Consider the following 23,617-nt stretch of genomic DNA (forward strand, 5'->3'; position numbering starts at 1 on the left):
TTTCCCAATTTTTCGGCTGACTGACCTTCATTTCTTAAAGTAATGATGGCCACTCGTTTTTCTTTACTTAGAATTTGTATTATGGCAAGAAAAAAGCAGCTAAGTAAAGAAAAACGAGTGGCCATCATTACTTTAAGAAATGAAGGTCAGTCAGTCAGCCGAAAAATTGGGAAAACTTTGAAAGTAAGGGCTATTTGACCATGAAGGAGAGTGATGGGGTGCTGCGCCAGATGACCTGGCCTCCACAGTCACCGGACCTGAACCCAATCGAGATGGTTTGGGGTGAGCTGGACCGCAGAGTGAAGGCAAAAGGGCCAACAAGTGCTAAGCATCTCTGGGAACTCCTTCAAGACTGTTGGAAGACCATTTCAGGGGACTACCTCTTGAAGCTCATCAAGAGAATGCCAAGAGTGTGCAAAGCAGTAATCAAAGCAAAAGGTGGCTACTTTGAAGAACCTAGAATATGACATATTTTCAGTTGTCTCACACTTGTTTGTTATGTATATAATTCCACATGTGTTAATTCATAGTTTTGATGCCTTCATAGTCATGAAAATAAAGAAAACTCTTTGAATGAGAAGGTGTGTCCAAACTTTTGGTCTGTACTGTACGTGTGTTATATTTAAAGGGGTCATGCAGACCCTCATGGCGATCAGCAGAATGAAGTTGCCACATTTTGACTGTGTTTGTTACTGCAGCTCAGATCCATTCAAGAATATGGGACTGAGCTGTAGTACCAGGCACGGCCACAAGTTCAGGTGCAGCACTGTCCCTGTGTACACAAAGAAGATGACGTGACACTCCAGCCCCTTCATTCTGCTGATCCCTGGACCCCCACTAACCAAACCCTGATGGTCTAAGTCCAGGAGAACCTCCTTAATATGTAGATCATTGATGAACCTAGCAGGTGTATGCCGTTACAGTCCCTGATCCCTAAGGCTAGGGCTGCGCGACACATAGGGCACAACTACACTGCAACATGTGTCGCGTGACAATTATTATAATGATAGTCTATGGTGTCGCAATGCGGCATGCTGCGACACGACAATCGCAGAAAAATCTATCTTGGATGGATTTTTTTGCTACTGTCGTGACGCATTAGGGTGCCTTTGCACATGGCAGAAAATTCCACGACTGAAAATCTGTTCTATTCAATTGAATGGGGCGGCAAGCACATGGATTTCTGCAAGCCCCATTAAGGTGAATGGAACCAATTTTCAGTGGCAGAATTCTCTGCCGCGTGTGAAGGCAACTTTACGCTGACCGACATAACACACAGCAATTCAGAAGTATTGCAGTGTATTAGACAAGAGATAAAGCAATCACATGGTCAAGCCCCCTAATGGGACAACAAAGTGCACATTAATAGGTATATCCTTGTCCAAAATGATCCCAACTATGAAATAATCACGTTATTTAATCCATATTGCGAGTGCTGTTTGAAAAAAACAAACCATAGTCAGACCCCCACCAATCAGATACTGATGACCTTTCATTAGGATAGGCTATAAATATCAAAACCCCTTTAAGTTTATATTATACAAAAGTAGTAAAATAAAACAAATTCATGGGTCAATTGCTGGAGTTTTAATATACTATATATATATATATAGTTGTAGTTTTGAAAGGATATGTGTGTGTATATACAGTGGATATAAAAAGTCTACACTCCCCTGTTTAAATGTCAGGTTTCTGTGATTAAAAAAATAATTTCAGAACTTTTTTCCACCTTTGATGTGACCTAAACTGAACCACTCAATTGAAAAACAAACTGAAATAATTTAGGTGGAGGGAAGAAAACATAGAAAAATTAAATAATAATGTGGTTGCATAAGTGTGCACACCCTCTTACAACTGGGGATGTAGCTGTGTTCAGAATTAAGCAATCACATTCAGAATCCTGTTATATAGGAGTCAGCATACACCGGCCATCATGTAAAGTGCCTCTGATTAACCCCAAATAAAGTTCAGCTGCTCTAGTTGGTCTTTCCTGAAATTTTCTTAGTCGCCTCCGACAGCAGAAGCCATGGTCCACAGAGAGCTTCCAAAGCTTCAGAGGGATCTCATTGTTAAAAGGTATCAGTCAGGAGAAGGGTACAAGAGAATTCCCAAGGCATTAGATATACCATGGAACACAGTGAAGACAGTCATCATCAAGTGGAGAAAATATGGCACAACAGTGACATTACCAAGAACTGGACGTCCCTCCAAAATTGATGAAAAGACTAGAAGAAAACTGGTCTGGGAGGCGACCAAGAGGCCGACAGCAACATTAAAGGAGCTGCAGGAATATCTGGCAAGTACTGGCTGTGTGGTACATGTGACAACAATCTCCCGTATTCTTCATATGTCTGGGCTATGGGGTAGAGGGGCAAAACGAAAGCCTTTTCTTACCAAGAAAAACATCCAAGGCTACATTTTGCAAAACCACATCTGAAGTCTCCCAAAAGCATGTGGGAAAAGGTGTTCTGGTCTGATGAAACCAAGGTTGAACTTTTTGGCCATAATTCCAAAAGATATGTTTGGCGCAAAAACAACACTGCACATCACCAAAAGAACCCCATCCCCACAGTGAAGCATGGTGGTGGCAGCATCATGCCAAGGGGCTGTTCTTCTTCAGCTGGAACTGGGGCCTTAGTTAAGCTAGAGGGAATTCTGACCAGTTCCAAATACCAGTCAATATTGGCTGAACATGAAGAGGAACTTCATCTTTCAGTATGACAACGACCCAAAGCATACATCCAAATCAACCAAGAAGATTAAAGTTTTGGAATGGCCCAGCCAGAGCCCAGGCCTGAATCCGATTTGAAAATCTGTGGGGTGATCTGAAGAGGGCTGTGCCCAGGAGATGCCCTCGCAATCTGACAGATTTGGAGTGTTTTTGCAAAGAAGAGTGGGCAAATCGTGCCAAGTCAAAATGTGCCATGCTGATAGACTCATACCCAAAAAGACTGAGTGCTGTAATAAAATCAAAAGTTGCTTCAACAAAGTATTAGTTTAAGGCCTCATGCACACGGGCATGCTGTTTTTTGCGGTCCGCAATCCGCAAAAAAAGGAAGCCGCCGTGTTGCCTTCCGCAATTTGCGGAACGGAACGGGCGCCGGCAATATAAATGCCTATTCTTGTCCGCAAAGCGCGGACAAGAATAGGACATGTTATATTTTTTTTGCGGGGCCGCGGAACGTAGCCACGGATGCGGACAGCACACGGAGTGCTGTCCGCATCTTTTGCGGCCCTATTGAAGTGAATGGGTCCGCATATGAGCCGCCAAAACGGCGGCTCGGATGCGGACCCAAACAACGGTCGTGTGCATGAGTCCTAAGGGTGTGCACACTTATGCAACCATATTATTTTATTTTTATATTTTTTCTTCCCTCTACCTAAGGCTACTTTCACACTAGCGTTCGGAGCGGATCCGTCTGATGTTTCATCAGACGGATCCGCTCCGATAATGCAGACGTTCGCATCCGTTCAGAACGGATGCGTCTGCATTAAAACTTAGAAAATTTTCTAAGTCTGAAAGTAGCCTGAGCGGATCCGTTCAGACTTTACATTGAAAGTCAATGGGGGACGGATCCGCTTGAAGATTGAGCCATATTGTGTCATCTTCAAGCGGATCCGTCCCCATTGACTTACATTGTAAGTCTGGACGGATCCGCTCGCCTCCGCACGGCCAGGCGGACACCCGAACGCTGCAAGCAGCGTTCAGGTGTCCGCTCACTGAGCGGAGCGGAGGCTGAGCGCTGGCAGGCGGATGCATTCTCAGTGGATCCGCCTCCACTGAGAATGCATTGGGGCCAGACGGATGCGTTCGGGACCGCTCGTGAGCCCCTTCAAACGGAGCGCACGAGTGGACACCCGAACGCTAGTGTGAAAGTAGCCTAAAAGATTTCAGTTTGTTTTTCAATTGAGTTGTACAGTTTATAGGTCACATTAAAGGTGGAAAAAGTTCTGAAATGATTTATCTTTGTCTCATTTTTTTACATCACAGAAACCTGACATTTTAACAGGGGTGTGTAGACTTTTCATATCCACTGTGTGTGTGTGTCTGTGTGTGTGTGTGTGTATATATATATATATATAATATCTCCTTTCAAAAATACAACTTTTCCAGCAAAACACAAGACCTCCTAGAATGAAAAAAAGGAAAAGAAAAATGCTGTGCCCTGAAGGTCAAAACTGTCTGGGGCAGTAAAGGTTAAACAAAGGTGCAATGTATTTGCAGAACCAAGGCTTCTGATATAATGAACGGAGATTAAACCTTGGTGCCGGTACCAACCTACTGTATATACTTACCTCTTTATTGGCAAAACAGTATAATACCGCCACGAGGAAACCCTATAAGACATAACAACAGGAGTTTAAAGTGTTTGGATGGATTTTGCTGTCCACAGGTGAGATGGGGGTATTGTAGGGGAGAATATTTAGTGTCTCCTTAATGAAGGTAGAAGGAGGAATGACTGTAAAAGAACTGTACGAAATTGATATTGTCTATAGAAAAATGTGGACCTGTACCTTTTAGGGTACATGCACACCGGACGTAGTTTGCGGTGGCATGCATTATGTGCGGATTTCATCTTATCGTATCAATTCCTTACTGTGTTAAAGGGGTTGTCTCATCTCAGACAACCGCTGTGACCTGCACCTACTGTATATAGAGAACGGAGCCTAGAAAATGGTGAAGGGGACACTGCGCATGCGCAGCCGCCCTCTGTTCATTTTCTATGGGGCCGCCGAAAATCTCGGCTATTTCCGTCAGGCCCATAGAAGTGAATGGGAGCGGTGGCCGGTCATGCCCGGTACGCTCCCAATCACTTCTATATAGAGAGAGCTTGGTGGTGGCCGGACCAAAGTCCTCCAGCCACCACTTTGCCCGCTCCGTTCCCGATATAAGTTCAGGTCCCAGCGCTGGGACCCGCACCTATCAGACAATGGGGGGGGGCATATCCTAGCGATATGCCCCTAATGTCTGAGATGAGACAACTCCTTTAAAGGGGTACTCCCATCACAGACAATGGGGGCATATCGCTAGGATATGCCCATATTGTCTGATAGGTGCGGGTCCCACCTCTGGGACCCGCACCTATCAGACAATGCAGGCATATCCTAGAAATGCCCCCATTGTCTGTGATGGGAATACCCCTTTAAGATCTCTGCTTGCTGTGAGTGAATTGGAACTTTTATGGTTACTTCCAGAGGATGAAAACGAGCCCAGGTCCTGTGATGGCCGACCACACGAGGCAGCTCTGAGAACTTCACTGTAACAAGCCCTTCAGCTGTGTGGTCATCACGTGACCAGGACAAGTTGCTCAACATTCAGCATACGCTGGGGATCATTTATTAAGGAATTTGTGACTATTTTAGTCATAAAATTAATCGCAAGTCCATTTTTTGACCAGCCTTGCAACAATATTTAGGCACATGGCCGGTTTTACACCGTGTCTGGCAGTTGAGTGGGTCAAAGGTGTGTTGGGGCCCTGGCAAATTTACTAACATTTTCATTGGAAACACGCCTCGTCATAAATTAGGAGAGGCAGAGCAGGGGGGAATCTAAGACCAGCGTAAAAAGACTTTCTTAGTAAATGACCCCCAGTAAGTAGGGTTTACTTGGAATCTGAAACCCTATTGTCTTACGTTCCTAAGGTCTCAAGCAGTTGACTTAGCTGTTTCTCCTTTGTTCTTTGTTCCTATACTGGAAGTTGGTCCCTATGGAGGTAATATGTCCTTTAGCAGAGGCTGTCTCCAACTTAAGACTCATAGTAAGGTCTCCTGAACATAACCGTATCCATTTTGCGGTCCACAAATATGGACGCGGTTCATGTGCTTCCCACAGTTTTCGCGGGAACCACTGTTTAAAAAAAAACTATCCCTGTCAACAAAACGGATATAAAAATAATATAATAATTTAACAGGTTCTATAAGTTATGGCATGAATGACATCCGAGTGCTGTACGTTTTTTTTGGGGACCTATAGAAATGAATAGGTCCGTGTGCAATCCGCAAAAAATGTGAATCGGACACACATCAAAATCATGGTGGTGTGCATGAGGCCTAAAGGCGTTGTCTCATCAGAATGCCGCCCCTGGGTATTCAGCAGTTGGGTTCCACTCCTGGCAATCAGCTGATTTTAATCACCAGAGGCCATGGCCAGCCACGGGGAAATAAGGTACTACATGGCGGTCATACAGATAAATGGCCATCCTTGTAATAGAAGAATTGCTTGATTCGGCTGGAACGGAAGCTGTTCGTACAGAGCAGCTCTCTGTTTTGGCTTGCAGAGTGGGGAACCCCTTCTATGATGTCCACATACCCTAATAGGATTTATCAACAGGGGTTGTCTTTAAAAGCACACTTAGCTACGTTACTTGGATTACTGAACCAAAACCATGTTAAAGAGGACCTGTCCCCTCTCCTGACCTGCTTGTTTTAATAGCTTCATGCATTCCCCATGTAATAATAATTCTGGAGCATCTATTCTTCTGGCTCCATGTTGTGCCATCACTATTATTTCAACTTGAAGTTATGAAAGACTGGCTAGCAGTCTGCAGTAAGGGTACAGAGGGGCGGTAACCAGTAGGGGGTGTGTACCGAGTGTTCAGACTGTGCAGGTACACACCCCCTACTGGTTACCGCCCCTCTGTACCCTTACTGCAGACTGCCAGCAATTCATTTGTAACTTCTAGTAGAAATAATAAAGGAATGGCACAACATAGAGCCATAAGAATAGATGCTCCAGAATTGTTATTGCATGGGAAATGCATGTACCTATTAAAACTGGCATGTCAGGAGCGGTGACAGGTCCTCTTTAAGGTTATATTAATTAGTTATATTAAGCAGAATAAAATCCATAGTTTCTCCCCATAGTCTTGCAAATTAGCTCTTTACCCATAGGTGGCACTAGAGAGACAGTTTTATTCCTTCTGGAGGAGAGCTAATTTGCATACCTTTTCCCAAAAAGCATTGTCTTTAACCTTCCTAGCTGTATTCCCAAGCGTGACTCTGGGTTAATTTTCGCTGCCAGGAGCGGTAACCCCGAGTCACGCTCGGGGTAACATTGAAAAGTTGTCAGCGGAGTCCCCTTACCTTCTCTCGCAGGCGAGAGCGCCGGCCGGCATCTGACTTCCTGGTTCCGTTCCCTGCGAGCACCTGTGGCGCATGGGAGCAGAACTGGGCAGGAAATTCAAAATTATAAAGTGACACACACACATAAAAGAGGTAATACGTTGTAATCTGAGAGGATTGCACTGTATCACCTCAGATCTGACAGTTGATGACTTTGTGCAGTCCCATGTTTCAAAATTTATCACACTCCGGATGTTCATTGAATTTTCTTTGTTTGACAAATTTCATTATTCTTTATTACATTAGTGAATAAAATTATATTAATTAGATTATAATTCATGATTTTGTGTTTCAAACTTTAGTAAGTTAAGTAATTAGTTTAGTAAGTAATTATTAAGGCCCCTTTCACACGAGCGAGTATTCCGAGCGGATGCGATGCGGGAGGTGAACGCATTGCACCCGCACTGAATACCGACCCATTCATTTCTATGGGGCTGTTCACATGAGCGGTGATTTTCACGCATCACTTGTGCGTTGCGTGAAAATCGCAGCATGCTCCTCTTCGTGCGTTTTTCACATAACGCAGGCCCTATAGAAATTAATGGGGTTGCGTGAAAATCGCAAGCAACCGCAAGCAAGTGCGGATGCGGTGCGATTTTCACGCACGGTTGCTAGGAGACGATCGGGATGAATACAGAATGCATAGTAAAACATCGCTGGAGGGGTTAAAAAAATAATATAATAATTTAACTCACCTTAGTCCACTTGATCGCGTAGCCCGGCTTCTCTTCTGTCTTCATCTGATCTCTGTGCAGCAATAGGACCTGTGGTGACGTCACTTCGGTCATCACATGATCCATCACATGATCTTTTACCATGGTGATGGATCATGTGATGACCGGAATGACGTCACCACAGGTCCTGTTGCTGCACAGAGATCAGATGAAGATAGAAGGAGATGCCGGGCTACGCGATCAAGTGGACTAAGGTGAGTTAAATTATTTATTTAATTTTTTAACCCCTCCAGCCCTATTGTACTATGCATTCTGTATTCAGAATGCTATTATTTTCCCTTATAACCATGTTATAAGGGAAAATAATACAATCTACAGAACACCGATCCCAAGCCCGAACTTCTGTGAAGAAGTTCGCGTTTGGGTACCAAACACGCGCGATTTTTCTCACGCGAGTGCAAAACGCATTACAATGTTTTGCACTCGCGCGGAAAAATCGTGGGTGTTCCCAGTAACGCACCCGCACATTTTCCCGCAACGCCCGTGGGAAAGGGGCCTAAGAATTGCAGGCCTACAATACATAACACCAAATTTCCATGCAAAAAATTGTACCACTTTTGGTACAAAATTCCTGACATAATCATACCGCCAGGGAGGTTAAGACTCCCTATAGAGGCTGGATCTCCACAAGGAGAACCAGTCCAGTCCAAATGTTCCTGTGATTTTCTCACCTGGAAGGAGCTGAAAAAGAGGTTAAAGAAGACCTTGATATACCGAAGGATCCCTGATGTCTGCTCATCCGTAGCAAAGATGAATACTACCTCGTGGATTCCGAATAGCGGGATGAGAGTCAGCGTCGCCTTAGCCAGTCTACAGAGACAGAAGCACATTTCTGAATACGGGGCCCGTGGTCTAAGCATTGTATGGCACTGGGCGCAAATATGTAATGGTCAACTGGAGGACAACAGTGTGAGCCCCAGAATGCTAGCGATGTCTTCAAATCCTTCTCCAGTGGTAGCCCATCCACGGATCTTTCCATGGGCACAGTTTTTACCTTCATTAACATTTATTTACCTCTTTCCCTTTTTGTAAAAACTTTAATTCATCTTTCCCTGCCGTGTATGTCAATTACAGGTAGTATGTAACCAGGGCTGCTTTTTCTTCCATTCACTAACCCCCTCCTCCTGGCTCATGATGGACGTCTGGGTCACAGCAAACATCCTCCTAATCATGCTCGTCCTCTTTCACACGTCAGTGAACCATGGACCGCTAACGCGATGTGATTTTCTAAGGAACGTGGTAGCACCATGAGAACATGCCTTATTTTTGTCCATGATTATAGACCCCTTGTGCACATGATAGTCTATGGGTCTGTGAAGACCACGGAGACAACCCAAACGGCATCCGTGGTTTTTACTGATCGTTGCTAGGATATATTCTCTGGAACTTAAAGGGGTATTCTGGTTATAGAAAGTTATCCCCTATCCACAGCACAACAAACTTCCAACCTGCTGCTCCGTCCATTTTAGGGGGGCTTTATGGGGTACCAGTTCTCCTAATGCTGGGACCCCCGCCAATCTGATAGTTATCCCCTATTCTGAAGAATAGTCATTTCTAGTGATGGGAGTGAGAAAAATACTCATTCTGCACGGATCTGTGGTTTGTGGGCCGCAATACGGACACGGTAATGTGCATGAGGCCTAATGAATATTGCTAATGTGCTGGGGGCCACACCTGCGAGACCCATTTTATTCATATGAATATTGGACTTATTTATGAAAACTAGAGTTGAGAAGACATGAAGGTGCCACCTGCGGCAACCACATTTTAGCTGGCATTTTTGTTTTTCACAAGAGAAGGCCATTTGGCCCATACTTGTCAATTTCTGATCAGTGGGGGTCTGTCTCCCAGCACCCCTGCCGATCAGCTGCTTAAAGGGCATACCAAGCACAGCACCATCCATTGGATAGAGCCCGTGCTTGGCATTGCAGCTCAGCCCCATTCACTTGAATGGGACTGAGCTGCACATAGGTCACGTGACCGATGTGAACATGATGTCATCGGCCTAGGAAGGGGCCACAGAGCTCACTGTGGTGTCTTCAAACAGCTGAATGGGAGTCGGACCCCAGTGATCTGATATTGATGACTTATCCTGACAACAGGTCATCAATAATCTACTTCCAGAAAACCCCTTTAAGTTGTCAGAGTGCAGGGACCTCTGAGGGGTAAATACAGGCCATAAGTGACTCTCACCTTAGTTTGTAGTCCGCAAAACCTTTCTGGTTGGCTCTCAGCTTAGACAATATCATTTTCAAGATTCTCATAAAGATCACAAGGTTAATCTGAGGAGAAGGAACGACAGGTGAGGTCAGGGGCATGCCACCAGGACAGCGGTGAGACATATAAACCAATATTATACTGCATGATGCACTAGGTCTCATTCAGGCGCCCATATTGTGGGCCTACTATAGCGTCCAGAATAAATTCCCAACCGTGCTTCTCATGATCCGAGTTTTCAGCATCATAGGCTTATGTGATGCTGTACATTTGGGTTGTTAAACCCGGGTCTGGAATGTAACACGAATGTCAGTGCTCACCACCGAGGCCAGCAGGATGGGGATCCGGATAATCCACCAGTAGGCCATGTTGTCATTTAGGGCCCAGCATCTAGAACCAATCAGAAAGGGGAAAGTATGAAGGCCTCTCAACTAAGGAGAAATAAAAGGTGCCAAATCAATGAGAAGAAGCTGGTCATCATAGTATGGCATTGTCACTCACTCTTTGTTCTCCTTGAGATACTTCAGCGTCATCCAAGGAACTACAAATAAAACCGGCGTCCCTGCAAAGTAATGGGAAACACATGTCTAAATGAAGAGGCACCCATCAATTCTGTGTTGTTCTGAGAACAGCCAAGCAAGTGTACATCTTGGGAGTTGTAGTTTTACCACAGCTGGAGTCCCGGAGGTTAGCCATCACTGGTCTAGAGGGCTTGCAACTGCAAGGTTCATGGTGTTCTGACTAGATCATTCACTTACCCCATCCAAGATAGAGGTAGAGGGTGTAATTGTTCTTCTCGGAGAAGACTGCACCAATAAGCAGCTTGTATAGGTAGACCGCCTCGACCACAAACCAGTAATGATTGGCCAGAATACAGTACTGCATTATCACCTGCGCCGTGCGACATCCAATAGCGGCCTGCATAAGATATATTAATAACACACATGGCACTGTTAAAGGGGCCTGTATATAATACTCATTGTCTACAGCTCCCCTCAAAAGCTCTCAACCAGAACCCCGATCCAGGAGCAACAAGGCCCAAACAGTGCTGTCCACAGATGGGTGACCCTGGTTTGACTGATAACTCGTGTTTCAAGGCTCTTTAAAAGCAATTTTTGCACTGTGGGCAGGCCTGGGGTCCTTTATTAGGCCAGGGTGCCAATGGTCAGAGAGAAGAGAGAAGAGTTCCCCTACCTCTGACCACTGAGATGCAATAGTCTAAGGCAGGGGTGGCCAACCCGTGGCTCTTTGCTTCTTCAAGTGCGGCTCTAGCAGTCAGGCCGGCTCACTCTCCACCACCATGCCGATTCCGACTCCAGGTACCCAAAATTGCCTCCGACTCTTCGACTCAGACTCTGACTCCGACTCCACAGCCCTGGTCATTACGTTTATTTTTTTGGCTCTTTGTGTCTCTAAGGTTAGCCACCCCTGGTCAGTATGAGAGCTAACTAGTGGCTCCCGCCGCAATCTCATGGGGACATTGAGCAGTGCCCTTGAGATCGTCATGACAGATATGTTTGTCATGATGAAAGAATTGGACCCGATCATGACGGATATATTCCTCGGTCATTAAGGGTTTAAATGAGCGTTTATGAGTTGTTAGGAAAGTAGAATGACCCATGTCCATAACCTATGAAGGGTCGGACACTGACTTACAGGAAAGTCACCTATAGGTGGCACTAGAGGCAGTTTTCTTCCTTCTGGAGAAGAGCTAATTTGCATGTATAGTTATTAGTATTGGTCATATGCGGATGGGAAAGATCTAATGTAATAAATTCTCATTGTTGCAGACAAGGAATTTCCAAGGACCAATGACATAGTAGCGTGCGGACTGGCAGTATTTTGGCGCTATGACGGCCGTACCGGCCGCCCGCACTTCGGCTTGAAATAGGTCAAACCACACCCCTCAGCCGGCGCGGTCTCGATGGTAGCCAACCACGATTGGCTACCATCGAGACCGCGCCTGCTGAGGGGTGGGGTTTGACCTATTTCAAGCCGAAGCACGGGCGGCCGGTACGGCCGTCACAGCGCCGAAATACTGCCAGTCCGCACGCTACTATGTGCGTTTGATAACACTTGCTACTGTTAATGTCTGCTCCTGATGACGTGCAGGGTCACTCTTGCACAGAAATGCGTTGAACGGTAGAAAGATACAGAAACAGCATAGGGGACGAGCGTACCAGGAATAGTGTCAATGAGAGGACACTAGGTCATTTATGTAGACCACACTATCTTAGTTCTGGTTAAAACTAGTTGGTCCCTCTATTTTCTTTTTATTGTCCTAATCAGGCATGTTTACTTATGTGAATATTGGGGACGTATACTGTTTCATATTTTCGATAGCATTTTGATATGTATCTATAGTTACTGAAAACCAGCAAGTTGCGCATTGGTGGTCCAACCTCCAATCTAGGATGGACAATCCTAATGATTTGCTATTCATTTTATTAGTCCCGAAGAACCCCTTTAAAATAACTTTACTCTCTGAACTTATAAGGCAGAAAGGTGGATGGTTGTATACCCTCTCTTACCTTATTGCTGATGAGGAGCTCCCAGTCTGTCACCTCAATGATCTGCATGCCCCATCTCTTCTCCATTAAAACGTCCTTTACAATGACTGATACTCCACGCAGGGCAAAGGAGAAGAACAGATTGGCGTGGATGTAATTCCTGGTGCAGCGCAGCTTCCTGGAACGATACAAGGACTTGTCTGGTAAGGAACAGAGGAACCTGCCGAGTCTTTGTTGAATGCAGATCAGAAGAAGTCATGGTCTACATCCAGAGACAATGTTGACCAACCCATTATGTATGCTAGTAGGTTGTGGAGGAGGCTTGGAGAAATCCAGAAGACGTTTTGATAGGACTGATGTCATGTCATGCAACTTGAAGACCCTTTCTTTAAGTCTTTACCAGGGTCCTCCAACCTTCTACAGTGGTCTTTTAATATAGCCTTTGAGCCTACTCAGACACAAGGTCCATGCCCCACTGCAACCTCTGCCTCCCCCATAGCTATACCTCTGATGTAATAGGATGTATTTATAGGGGGTGCACATAGATTCAGCAGTTTGAGAGACACATGGTGTAGGGGTCATCTACCTAAAGATGGGAAACCGTTTACTGATGTCACAAGTCTACACTGACTTGAGTTCAATGGGTTTGATAAAACAATGACCACCATGATGGGTGAAGGCTGCCAAAGTGGCTTCTACAAGTGAAGGTGTCCAAACCAGGTGCCCATCCTTCTTGTCTTAATTAGTTTAGGAGGAAAGAAACCACCAGTCTCTGATCAGAACACATTATAGTGACATGAGCCACTACCAGTAGGGGGCCCCATTTGAATTCTGCTATATGTCCATGTCTATCCCTGACCCCCATAACAATGCAGACTTGGCAGGAATGGTATAGTGTACAGATGGGTAATATAAAAGCGCCCATGGTAGCCTCGGCAGAGTGCTTAGCCAGGGGTGCGTGTAACTAGAAGAGATATTTACCTACACATGGTTAGGATCAGTAGGGATGACAGGAGGGCCATCAATGACACTGAATAACCCACAGTGTACAGAGCTCTGAAACTCAGCAGCAAATCCTTTGTTCCTACCTAAGAAGACATAGACACAAGGTATTAATGCTGAGGATCTAATGGAGTTATACATTGAACTCAAAAATACCCCTGTCTGCAGTGAGCTCCCCCTAGTGGTGGAAAGAAAAGGAGTATCTTCAATCTATAGTTCCCACAGTGGCTACCCGCTATATTTCTATATCCAGTACTCATATGGAATAAAAAAATATGCCACATAATGATGGTTTCACCTCTTTCTCCATCATATCCATCTCCTCCTCGTCTTCACACTGTGATGAGTTCCTCCAGAGTTGTGTCCCATTGATCGTCACCCAGTGGCCGTCTAGCCCACAGAGTCGAGATACCTGTCCATTTTTAACTGCCAAGACACAGAAAGCATTAATACGGATCATAGGTACATAGCCAGTACGAAGATAAGAATATCTACATGACAGCCCACGTGCACCTTCTCTTATGGCCCCTTTGGCGTCTTTCCCTGCGCAGCGCTGCTCCCGATCAGGTGCTGTGCAGAGAACTACAATTCAGTAAATGGGGTTGAGAAACAGCTTAGCACAGCCCACCCTGGCTGTGTTCATCTGTCCAACCACCTCTGTCTGCCGCATCCAGGTGAGACAGGGTCAGGGCCCTGTTCGAGAAACAGGTGTAGGTTTTGGAGGTAGGACCTAAATCTACCAGACATTTGTGCTAAAAATGTTTTAGATGGGAATACCCCTTTAAAAACTGCAAAGACCAAATAATAGACCGGAATCTATTGAAAACCATATTGCAATATTGCCTTTTTATAACTTCCAAAAATCTGAGATTCCCCTAGAGGGGATTTACGGTAACTTCAATGTAATATCTGAGCTGCCAAAACGAAGCAAAAATGCTACATGTGAACAAACCCTCAAGTCTGGCTGCCAAGTCTACTTTTAAGGTTGCATTTCTCATAATCACCACTAGAGGGCACAATAAACTCTATATTCCATTTATATGGCTGTGTTCTAGCCTGTGACCTCCTTGGGCCCCTACATCCTAAATGCTACCTGTAAATTACCATCAGTAGAATTACCTTTACCGCTGGGGAATTTCCAAGACAACACTTCATTATCATGGACTATTAACTGCAAAATAAAGTCTGTTCTTGTACATTTACAGCCTTCCCCGACCATTTATTGAATGTGCTCACAGTAATGTCTGTTTTTATCATTTACACTGTCTGAGAGAGTCCCCCCCAGAGCTAGTGCCCTTCATGAGGCCTGCAGCGCCTCCTGCCTCAAGGGTCTGACTACTTCCTAAAGAACTGATACAAAGCAGTCTACGGACATCAGTAATTACTGAAAATTACCTTTCTGGAACCAAGGAAGATAATAAGGACAAGACACGCTGGCGACCGTTCCGGGTGTGCCATCTGGCCAGCAGGCATACATGTCAAAAGTGCGGTTGCAATGCAGACCTGCCAAGGGAGGAGTGAAAATCAAGAATGTCAAAAAGATATAAAGTTTATCGATAGGAACCCGGAGAATTAGGGTTCGGCTACACAGCAATTTTTGGGCGTGACACGCGTTACACGCCCAAGTATCGCAGTGTAGCAGGGCAGCGATAGAAATGAATGGGGTCACTTCGCGACTTGCACATTTGCCGCTAACCCAGAATCTGATACTGCGATTCTGGGGACGCAGTCCTATTCATTTCTATTGCTGCCCTGCAACACTGCAATATAGGGTGCACTACATGTGTCAGATCCAAAATCACCATTTAGCCGAACCCTTAGGGTGTCGGGTCACCCATTCCTGGCGGACAGGTGGCAGTCACTCTCCCGTATGGTAAGTGGGTGACATGAACATAGCTGAGAATGCCCACTAAGCTACTTCTCCATTCAGACTGGTGAGTGGGACACTCACTGAATGTGTTTAATGGGTAACCCAACCCCCCTGGCAGTTCTACTGAACTGAACATACAGTACCATAGATCCCTACGTGGGCTCCAGGCTACATGGGAACCAGTGGTGTACCTTCAGTGGAAGAAGACCAGGGGCTTGGCGGTGAACTCCTTCTCTGTCTGATGTGAAAACACTTCATTTTCATGCAGCCACCACTAGGGGGAGCTCAGTACAAACAGATGATTACAGCTTCCATTTCAGTCAATGGTAACTGCATAAATTCCTATGCACTGAGCCCCCCCTAGTGGTGGCTGCAGGCAGACAGATTTTTAATCGAAGGAAAGCAGGAGATTTTTCAAAGTATTTAGGCCAGCTGTCTGGTGTGAATACATTGAGAAATATGGTGGTCAGAGTGAGCTGGTCTACTTTACTAACATAGAAATTTAAAGCTGAGGGTGAATTATTACACTGCGTGCAGAATTATTAGGCAAATGAGTATTTTGACCACATCATCCTCTTTATGCATGTTGTCTTACTCCAAGCTGTATAGGCTCGAAAGCCTACTACCAATTAAGCATATTAGGTGATGTGCATCTCTGTAATGAGAAGGGGTGTGGTCTAATGACATCAACACCCTATATCAGGTGTGCATAATTATTAGGCAACTTCCTTTCCTTTGGCAAAATGGGTCAAAAGAAGGACTTGACAGGCTCAGAAAAGTCAAAAATAGTGAGATATCTTGCAGAGGGATGCAGCACTCTTAAAATTGCAAAGCTTCTGAATCGTGATCATCGAACAATCAAGCGTTTCATTCAAAATAGTCAACAGGGTCGCAAGAAGCGTGTGGAAAAACCAAGGCGCAAAATAACTGCCCATGAACTGAGAAAAGTCAAGCGTGCAGCTGCCAAGATGCCACTTGCCACCAGTTTGGCCATATTTCAGAGCTGCAACATCACTGGAGTGCCCAAAAGCACAAGGTGTGCAATACTCAGAGACATGGCCAAGGTAAGAAAGGCTGAAAGACGACCACCACTGAACAAGACACACAAGCTGAAACGTCAAGACTGGGCCAAGAAATATCTCAAGACTGATTTTTCTAAGGTTTTATGGACTGATGAAATGAGAGTGAGTCTTGATGGGCCAGATGGATGGGCCCGTGGCTGGATTGGTAAAGGGCAGAGAGCTCCAGTCCGACTCAGACGCCAGCAAGGTGGAGGTGGAGTACTGGTTTGGGCTGGTATCATCAAAGATGAGCTTGTGGGGCCTTTTCGGGTTGAGGATGGAGTCAAGCTCAACTCCCAGTCCTACTGCCAGTTTCTGGAAGACACCTTCTTCAAGCAGTGGTACAGGAAGAAGTCTGCATCCTTCAAGAAAAACATGATTTTCATGCAGGACAATGCTCCATCACATGCGTCCAAGTACTCCACAGCGTGGCTGGCAAGAAAGGGTAAAAAGAAGAAAATCTAATGACATGGCCTCCTTGTTCACCTGATCTGAACCCCATTGAGAACCTGTGGTCCATCATCAAATGTGAGATTTACAAGGAGGGAAAACAGTACACCTCTCTGAACAGTGTCTGGGAGGCTGTGGTTGCTGCTGCACGCAATGTTGATGGTGAACAGATCAAAACACTGACAGAATCCATGGATGGCAGGCTTTTGAGTGTCCTTGCAAAGAAAGGTGGCTATATTGGTCACTGATTTGTTTTTGTTTTGTTTTTGAATGTCAGAAATGTATATTTGTGAATGTTGAGATGTTATATTGGTTTCACTGGTAAAAATAAATAATTTAAATGGGTATATATTTGTTTTTTGTTAAGTTGCCTAATAATTATGCACAGTAATAGTCACCTGCACACACAGATATCCCCCTAAAATAGCTAAAACTAAAAACAAACTAAAAACTACTTCCAAAAATATTCAGCTTTGATATTAATGAGTTTTTTGGGTTCATTGAGAACATGGTTGTTGTTCAATAATAAAATTAATCCTCAAAAATACAACTTGCCTAATAATTCTGCACTCCCTGTATATATATTTTTTTTCATTAAAAGTTTTCCCACTTAAAGGGGTTCTCCGGGAATTAATTAAATAAAATTACTGAAAATACTTAAATAATGCTAGGAAACTGGGTGGGGCAGGAGGGGGCCCATACTAAGTTTTGTCTATGGAGCTCTATGAGATCTGTGTACGCCCTTGATGGGACTATATGCAGCCTTACACACATAGCAGAACACTATGGGGGTCATTCACTAACTGATATATGCCAGTTTTCTGGCGTCTGTCTCAGATTTGACCGCAATCTGCGACTTTTCCCTGCTCACGCCAGGTCTTAAAAAGGAGGGCGGGGAAGGGTGTAGAAAATGTTCTAAATCTAAATCAGCAAGGAAGCCGATGTAGATTCAGACCGTCGGTGGATGCATCGAAGTTATGTAGAGGCCGGCGCCTCATTTCGGCGGATCCACCTCCAGCGCAGGGGTTATTAAGACCAGCGTCTAAAATGCCGTTCTTCATAGATGACCCCCTATGACTATACAGTATAGAGGGGCTACATGTACGCTTGCTGGGGCTGTCTAATTCATGGCTGCACTGTTCCCATAGGTTTTCTGAACGAGACTATCCTATAAGTGAACACAGCTGGTACGGAAAAATTGATTGCAAGCTCTGTGTCACTTCCTGCAATCACACATATTGTAAAGATGAAGACAGATGCCATAGGAAGAGTTATTTCCTTGTGCTGGACACCGGGTCAAATGTCAAAAGGCTTTCCGGTCAGAGACCCTTCTCTGGAAATTGAAAGCTCACCTGCCCTGCAGCAATGGGACAAAGGAAACTATGTGCGACTGATGAAGGCTGACAATTAAAACTCGACCCTAAAATAAACTAAATATAATTTCCATAGTTTATCATTTATGATGTTTTTACGTCCAAAATTCTGCGCTAATCCATTTCATAATATATTGCTATAGCGGTCGGAGCTTTATTTTTCTGATACACTGGACCAAATCCCCTGCACAGACCTACATAACATGCTGACTGCCTATTGCCACCACTAGGGGGAGTTTCATTTTATTTGCAGCCACCACTAGGGGAAGCTCAGTACAAACAGTTGATTGCAGCTTCCACTTCAGTCAATGGTAACGGCATAAGTTCCTATGCAAGGAGCTCCCCCTAGTGGTGGTTTCAGGCAGCCAGCTTTGTAATAGATGGTAAGCAGGAGATTTATCAGTGTATTTAGGCCAGAATACATTGAGAAATATAGTGGTCAGAGTGAGCGCCATATTTATGAAGCACCTGCTCTACTTTTCTGACTTATTAGTTTTTTAAATTAAAATTTCTTCCACTTAAAGGGGTTCTCTGGAAACTATATAGCACTATGCAGATAGTGGTGGCTGCAGGCAGACGGGATGTCATCATCTATGCAGTGGATTTGGAGCTCTGGACTAGAAGAAGGTGGCTACAAATCTGCGAAAATAGTCAGCGGTTTTCAGCGGATTCGAAATGATATCTGGTTCTTGGAAAGCTGTGTGGCTGCTATTATAGCTCCCATAGTTGTCGTCCAGCTTTCCCAGGGTCCTGAATGGAAAATATCTAGTTACACAGCAACATATTCGCTAATTCGACCCTTAAGTCGGATTTCCCTTTCTCCCGGAGCCAGCTAGGACTAAAAACGGATGCCACATGGGCACGCCCGTTACCATATGCAGATATGGCAGCATGGCCAGATTTGGTATTCGGATTTGCTATGTGACAGACTTCTTGTTGTAATGGCGGCCATATTGGCTGTCACTCAGCTTTCCGTGAAACAGATATAACTAGGAACCAGCCGGACGGATGCTGGGGGCTCAATGGCTTCTATTTATCGTGATTTATGCGGTATGTATTCGACAGAAATGCTACTTAATGTATAATATTGACACTCGCACATGAACCCTCCATGGCCTCACACCAGTGATTCATAGAAATCCCTTCCATTAGCACATTAGGTGACATTTTCTGCTGCCTCTTCGTGTATGTCAAGGACTATGCATAATACTGGTGACCTGGATCTTATGCATAATGCACAGATCAGATGGCCGATCTATGAGGTATAAAATAAATACAGCATCCATAGATTTCTACAGGCTCCTACAGGCCCTCGGTGAGGGAGATTTCTTCAGCCAATCACAGCGCAGCTTTCATCTGTTATATAGCTCTTGAAAAATGAAAGCTGAGCTGTGATTGGTTGCTAGGGGCAACAAGCACAGTTTTTCCATTTAGACAGTCTCCTTAGCTTTTTTGCTATCATGGATTCCATAACAATGGAAAAAAATGGTGGCAGGACCACCGACGTCAGAGGGATTCACCACTAGAAGCACCACCTCAGGGGAAATATGGTGCCTGAGGACAAAGATTATGAATTGATTTAGGGATCACCTATAACTGACCAAAACTACTCAAAAGAAAAAGGGCAAAACTTAGCCAATGATGTGGTCTACATTTGCATAACGAGGGTAATAAGAGGGAAGGTAGCCGCAGATTGAGGGCCCCGTTCCCCTGTTGGCAGTAATCAGATACAAGCCGCCGGCGATGTTTGGCGATGGTTTCCCTCTTATTACCCTCGTTATGCAAACTTAGACCACATAATTGGCTACATCAGTCCAGTCCAGTATATCTTCCATGTACTTTATCATTTAGCTATAATACCCAGGGCGCATTCAATGGCAGGAAAAGTCTAAGACATATCGGTACACCTTAGACTTTTTCCAGGGTGCGGGTGCTCACAGAGAGGGTTCTGAGTGCCATAGGTCCGCCACCACTGGCCTAGACTGTTGGCTGGCAGCATTGACTTGCATGTAGATGGCACATCACACTTCCAGTCCTGCGGGGACCTGAAGTGGAGAAGGAGGAAGCTCAGTGCTGGAACAGGAGCACCGGTAGCAGGAAAGTACATTTTTTTAAATCCCCGCACCCTGCCTGGCCATAACAAAAGGGGTTCCTAATCTCGGAGAACCCCTTTAATGACAACTGCTATGGTGCCATTGACAGAGATAATGGAGGCGGTGACCTTGAGGATGCGGCGTGCTTGTCATCCATTTGTAGCAGTCTTCTTTATATCTTATCCATTCTTCAATCGTTTTCTCCAGAACTTTTCCTGCGACACTCTGCAAACACCAAAGAGAAGGCAACAAGTGAGAACCTGAGAAATGATTTAGACGATTCATCTAAACGATGAGAGTTAGGCCGCATTCACACGACCATGTGCCTGCTGTGTCCATTTTACAGACTGCAAACCGCGGATCCGCAAAGCACTGGCACCGGTCGCGTGCACTCTGCATCGCGGACCCACTGACTTCAATATGTCTGCGATCCGCAAGATGCGGCCAAAGATAGGACAGGTCTTACCTTTTGCAGCGCGGAGGCACAGACCCGGAAGCACATGGAAACACATGGAAGCTCTTCCTGATAGGATATGTCCTATCTTTGGCCACATCTTGCAGATCGCAGACCCGGTCAGCACTACGTGTTTTGCGGCCTTATAGTCCTCTACAGAAAATGTCACTTTTAAAAGAGCCAAGAGAAGCGTAAATATTCTAAAAAGTCGCAAATTGTTGTGCAAGGTTAGCGTCCACCAAAATTTGTGACTTTCTTTCCACCAGAATACTGGCACAAATGGAATGATAAATTGAATGATCACGAGAAGAGAACGGGGGATCCATGTCCCAGATTGCATGGAGACTATGCACACTACCGCTCCATTCAATGTCTATGGGGCGACAGCTGTACTCGGCTATCTCCGAAGTCCCATAGAAAGGAATGGAGCGGTGGGAAGAGAGTATAAGGGGAAAATAAGTGAGAAGAAGAAAGGAAGGTGGGAAGGAAGTAAGGAAGATGCAGCGGGGACCAATCTGATATTTATAGACCTAAATCAACCTTTCTATTATCCTAATCGGAAATCATATAAGATGTGATTGTGTTGGAAAGGAAGGTCATTAGGATTAATAAATGTAATTATAGAAAGCTCGTCTTGAATTAATTGTGCCTCCGCCGCAGGTCGCTGAAAAGCACAGTTGTTCAAACACATGACAATCAAGTATAATTAAACTGGTAAAAGTTAGCTCTTCTAATGAGGCTAATTACATCAATTCATGTCAGCTATCAAAATAATGCCAAGCTCATTCTATGTTATGGGCCGAGGCCTATAATAGACATACCTTAGAGACACCATGGGGGCCGTTGATTTGGAATTGATCAGAGGTGTGGTCTTTTTGGACGACAGGAATACGACATACCTTAAAGCGGTTGTCCCATCTGAACATTTATGGCATATTGCTAGGATAGGCCAGAAATGTCAGAATGATTTGAGTCCCACCTCTGGGACCCCCTCCTATCTCTAGAACAGGGCCTCCTGAAGTGATGGGAGGGCAGCCGCACATGCCTGGTCATCCTCCATTCACATCTATGGGCACACTGACTCCTACAGCAGTGAATTTAGAGGAATCCACCGGCTGTTCTTCTTTTACTGGGCACCCCATTCTTGAGATAGGACAGGGTCCCAGAATTAGTATTTGAACCTGGCATTTGTGGCATATCCTAGTAATATGTCATAAATATTGACATTGGACCACCCTATTAAAGTGGGTGTCCGGCCTAGGAGCTGACAACTACAATAGTCCTAACCTGTATCGTACCAAACTGAAAAGAAAATTGGTTGTCTGCAGTCCTGCTGTTCCTGTGCTAGTGCCCGTTCCAGGCTGCTTCCAGTCCCCGTTGGAGAAGAAGTAGTTTGGCCCCGTAATCGTTGTGGCCAATCACTGGTCTCAGTGGTCACATGTGCTAGAACAGCACCTAACTAGCAGAAAAGAGGTATATGCACACGGCCGTTTAGTTTAGGCTGATTTTTTCATAGCCAGGGGTTCTCCGGGCTACAGATATGGATGACCTATCCTCAGGATAGGGCATCAATATCATACTGATGGGGGTCCGATACCCCATTGTTCAACTGATTTCGGCAGCCACTGCGCTGGGTCGATATAGTGGCCCTAACTGGAAGCAGAAGGATCCATATATTGTGCAGTGGCCATGCCAGGGTGCTGCAGCTCAGTTGAATGGGAGCTGTGCTGTAGTACCCCAACATGACAACTACACAGAGGATGGATCATCAATATCTGTAGCCTGGAAAATCCCTTTAAGTTCACTACTTTCAACTATCTAGTAAATTCTATATAGGTGGGACATCAGCCCATTTGGAACCTCTAGATTTTTGAGACGTGGAGCATTGTATGAACCTAGAGGCTACCTTGGGCCATCAGTTATGTATAAAGCCCCAACTGGATTAGAAGAACTTCCTGGACAGGAAGGTGATGGAGGCCCCAAGTACCCTTCATGTAGCGGTTTGAACACATGATCCCCATCATGCACAATTACACCCAGAGGTTGCCCAAAAGTGTGATTTTTTTTTAATTACCCCTAAGGAAAGTCAGGAAGATCAACAGTCCCCTCAAAAAATAGATAATGGACAGCAAGAGGTCCATGCATTTCTTTTGCTAGGGGCCCTTTACTGTCTGTCTCCACGAATGATTCCCATTTACATAGGTCAGGTAGATTTATGTATGCTCTGGTACTTGCATATACTACACACTGATGATGGTGCCTGTCAGGCTGCTCAGCCATGATGGCATATCATAGGCAGCAGGGCCGGCCTTTGGGGTGTGCGGGCTGTGCGGCCGCACAGGGCGCCATAGTAACAGGGGCGCTGGGCGGCCGACAGCTCGCAATGTAATCTGCGGCAGGCGAGGCTGTACTTGTGTTCTCCCTCGGGGCGCCCCCTCCATCTCCCCCTCCCCTGTCTGACCTGCCTGCTGCCCCCCGCCGCTGCCAATAAGAAGAGGCAGGAGGAGGAGGGGAGGGGCTGTGTCCACTGCGCCACCAATGAAGAAAACTGACCTGTGACCTGTAATACAAATACAGGAGGCGGGTGCTGGAATCAAATAGCCGGCACCCGACCTCTGTGACAGGGAGCTGCGATCAGCTGCAGTTGAGTTAACCCTTCAGGTGCGGTACCTGAGGGGTTAACTGCCGCTGATCGCAGCTCCCTGTCACAGAGGTCGGGTGCCGGCTATTT

The 23,617-nt window shown here is 45.3% G+C and overlaps 1 protein-coding gene across 1 annotated transcript in view; it reads right to left on the minus strand.

The window, feature by feature from the left end:
- Positions 1 to 23,617, minus strand: part of LOC121008959 (glucagon receptor-like) — a 33,050-nt gene that overhangs the window by 598 nt on the left and 8,835 nt on the right. Inside the window, exons 2-12 of the mRNA XM_040441797.1 lie at positions 20,561 to 20,657; positions 14,981 to 15,088; positions 13,884 to 14,011; positions 13,565 to 13,671; positions 12,605 to 12,761; positions 10,832 to 10,991; positions 10,575 to 10,635; positions 10,394 to 10,463; positions 10,050 to 10,138; positions 8,528 to 8,666; positions 4,297 to 4,338 (exon numbers count right to left, since the gene is read on the minus strand). Coding sequence (XP_040297731.1) covers positions 4,297 to 4,338; positions 8,528 to 8,666; positions 10,050 to 10,138; positions 10,394 to 10,463; positions 10,575 to 10,635; positions 10,832 to 10,991; positions 12,605 to 12,761; positions 13,565 to 13,671; positions 13,884 to 14,011; positions 14,981 to 15,088; positions 20,561 to 20,657 — 1,158 coding nt within the window. The remainder of the gene's footprint in view (positions 1 to 4,296; positions 4,339 to 8,527; positions 8,667 to 10,049; positions 10,139 to 10,393; positions 10,464 to 10,574; positions 10,636 to 10,831; positions 10,992 to 12,604; positions 12,762 to 13,564; positions 13,672 to 13,883; positions 14,012 to 14,980; positions 15,089 to 20,560; positions 20,658 to 23,617) is intronic.

Source organism: Bufo bufo, chromosome 7 (genome assembly GCF_905171765.1).
Source record: "Bufo bufo chromosome 7, aBufBuf1.1, whole genome shotgun sequence".
Classification (NCBI taxonomy): domain Eukaryota; kingdom Metazoa; phylum Chordata; class Amphibia; order Anura; family Bufonidae; genus Bufo; species Bufo bufo.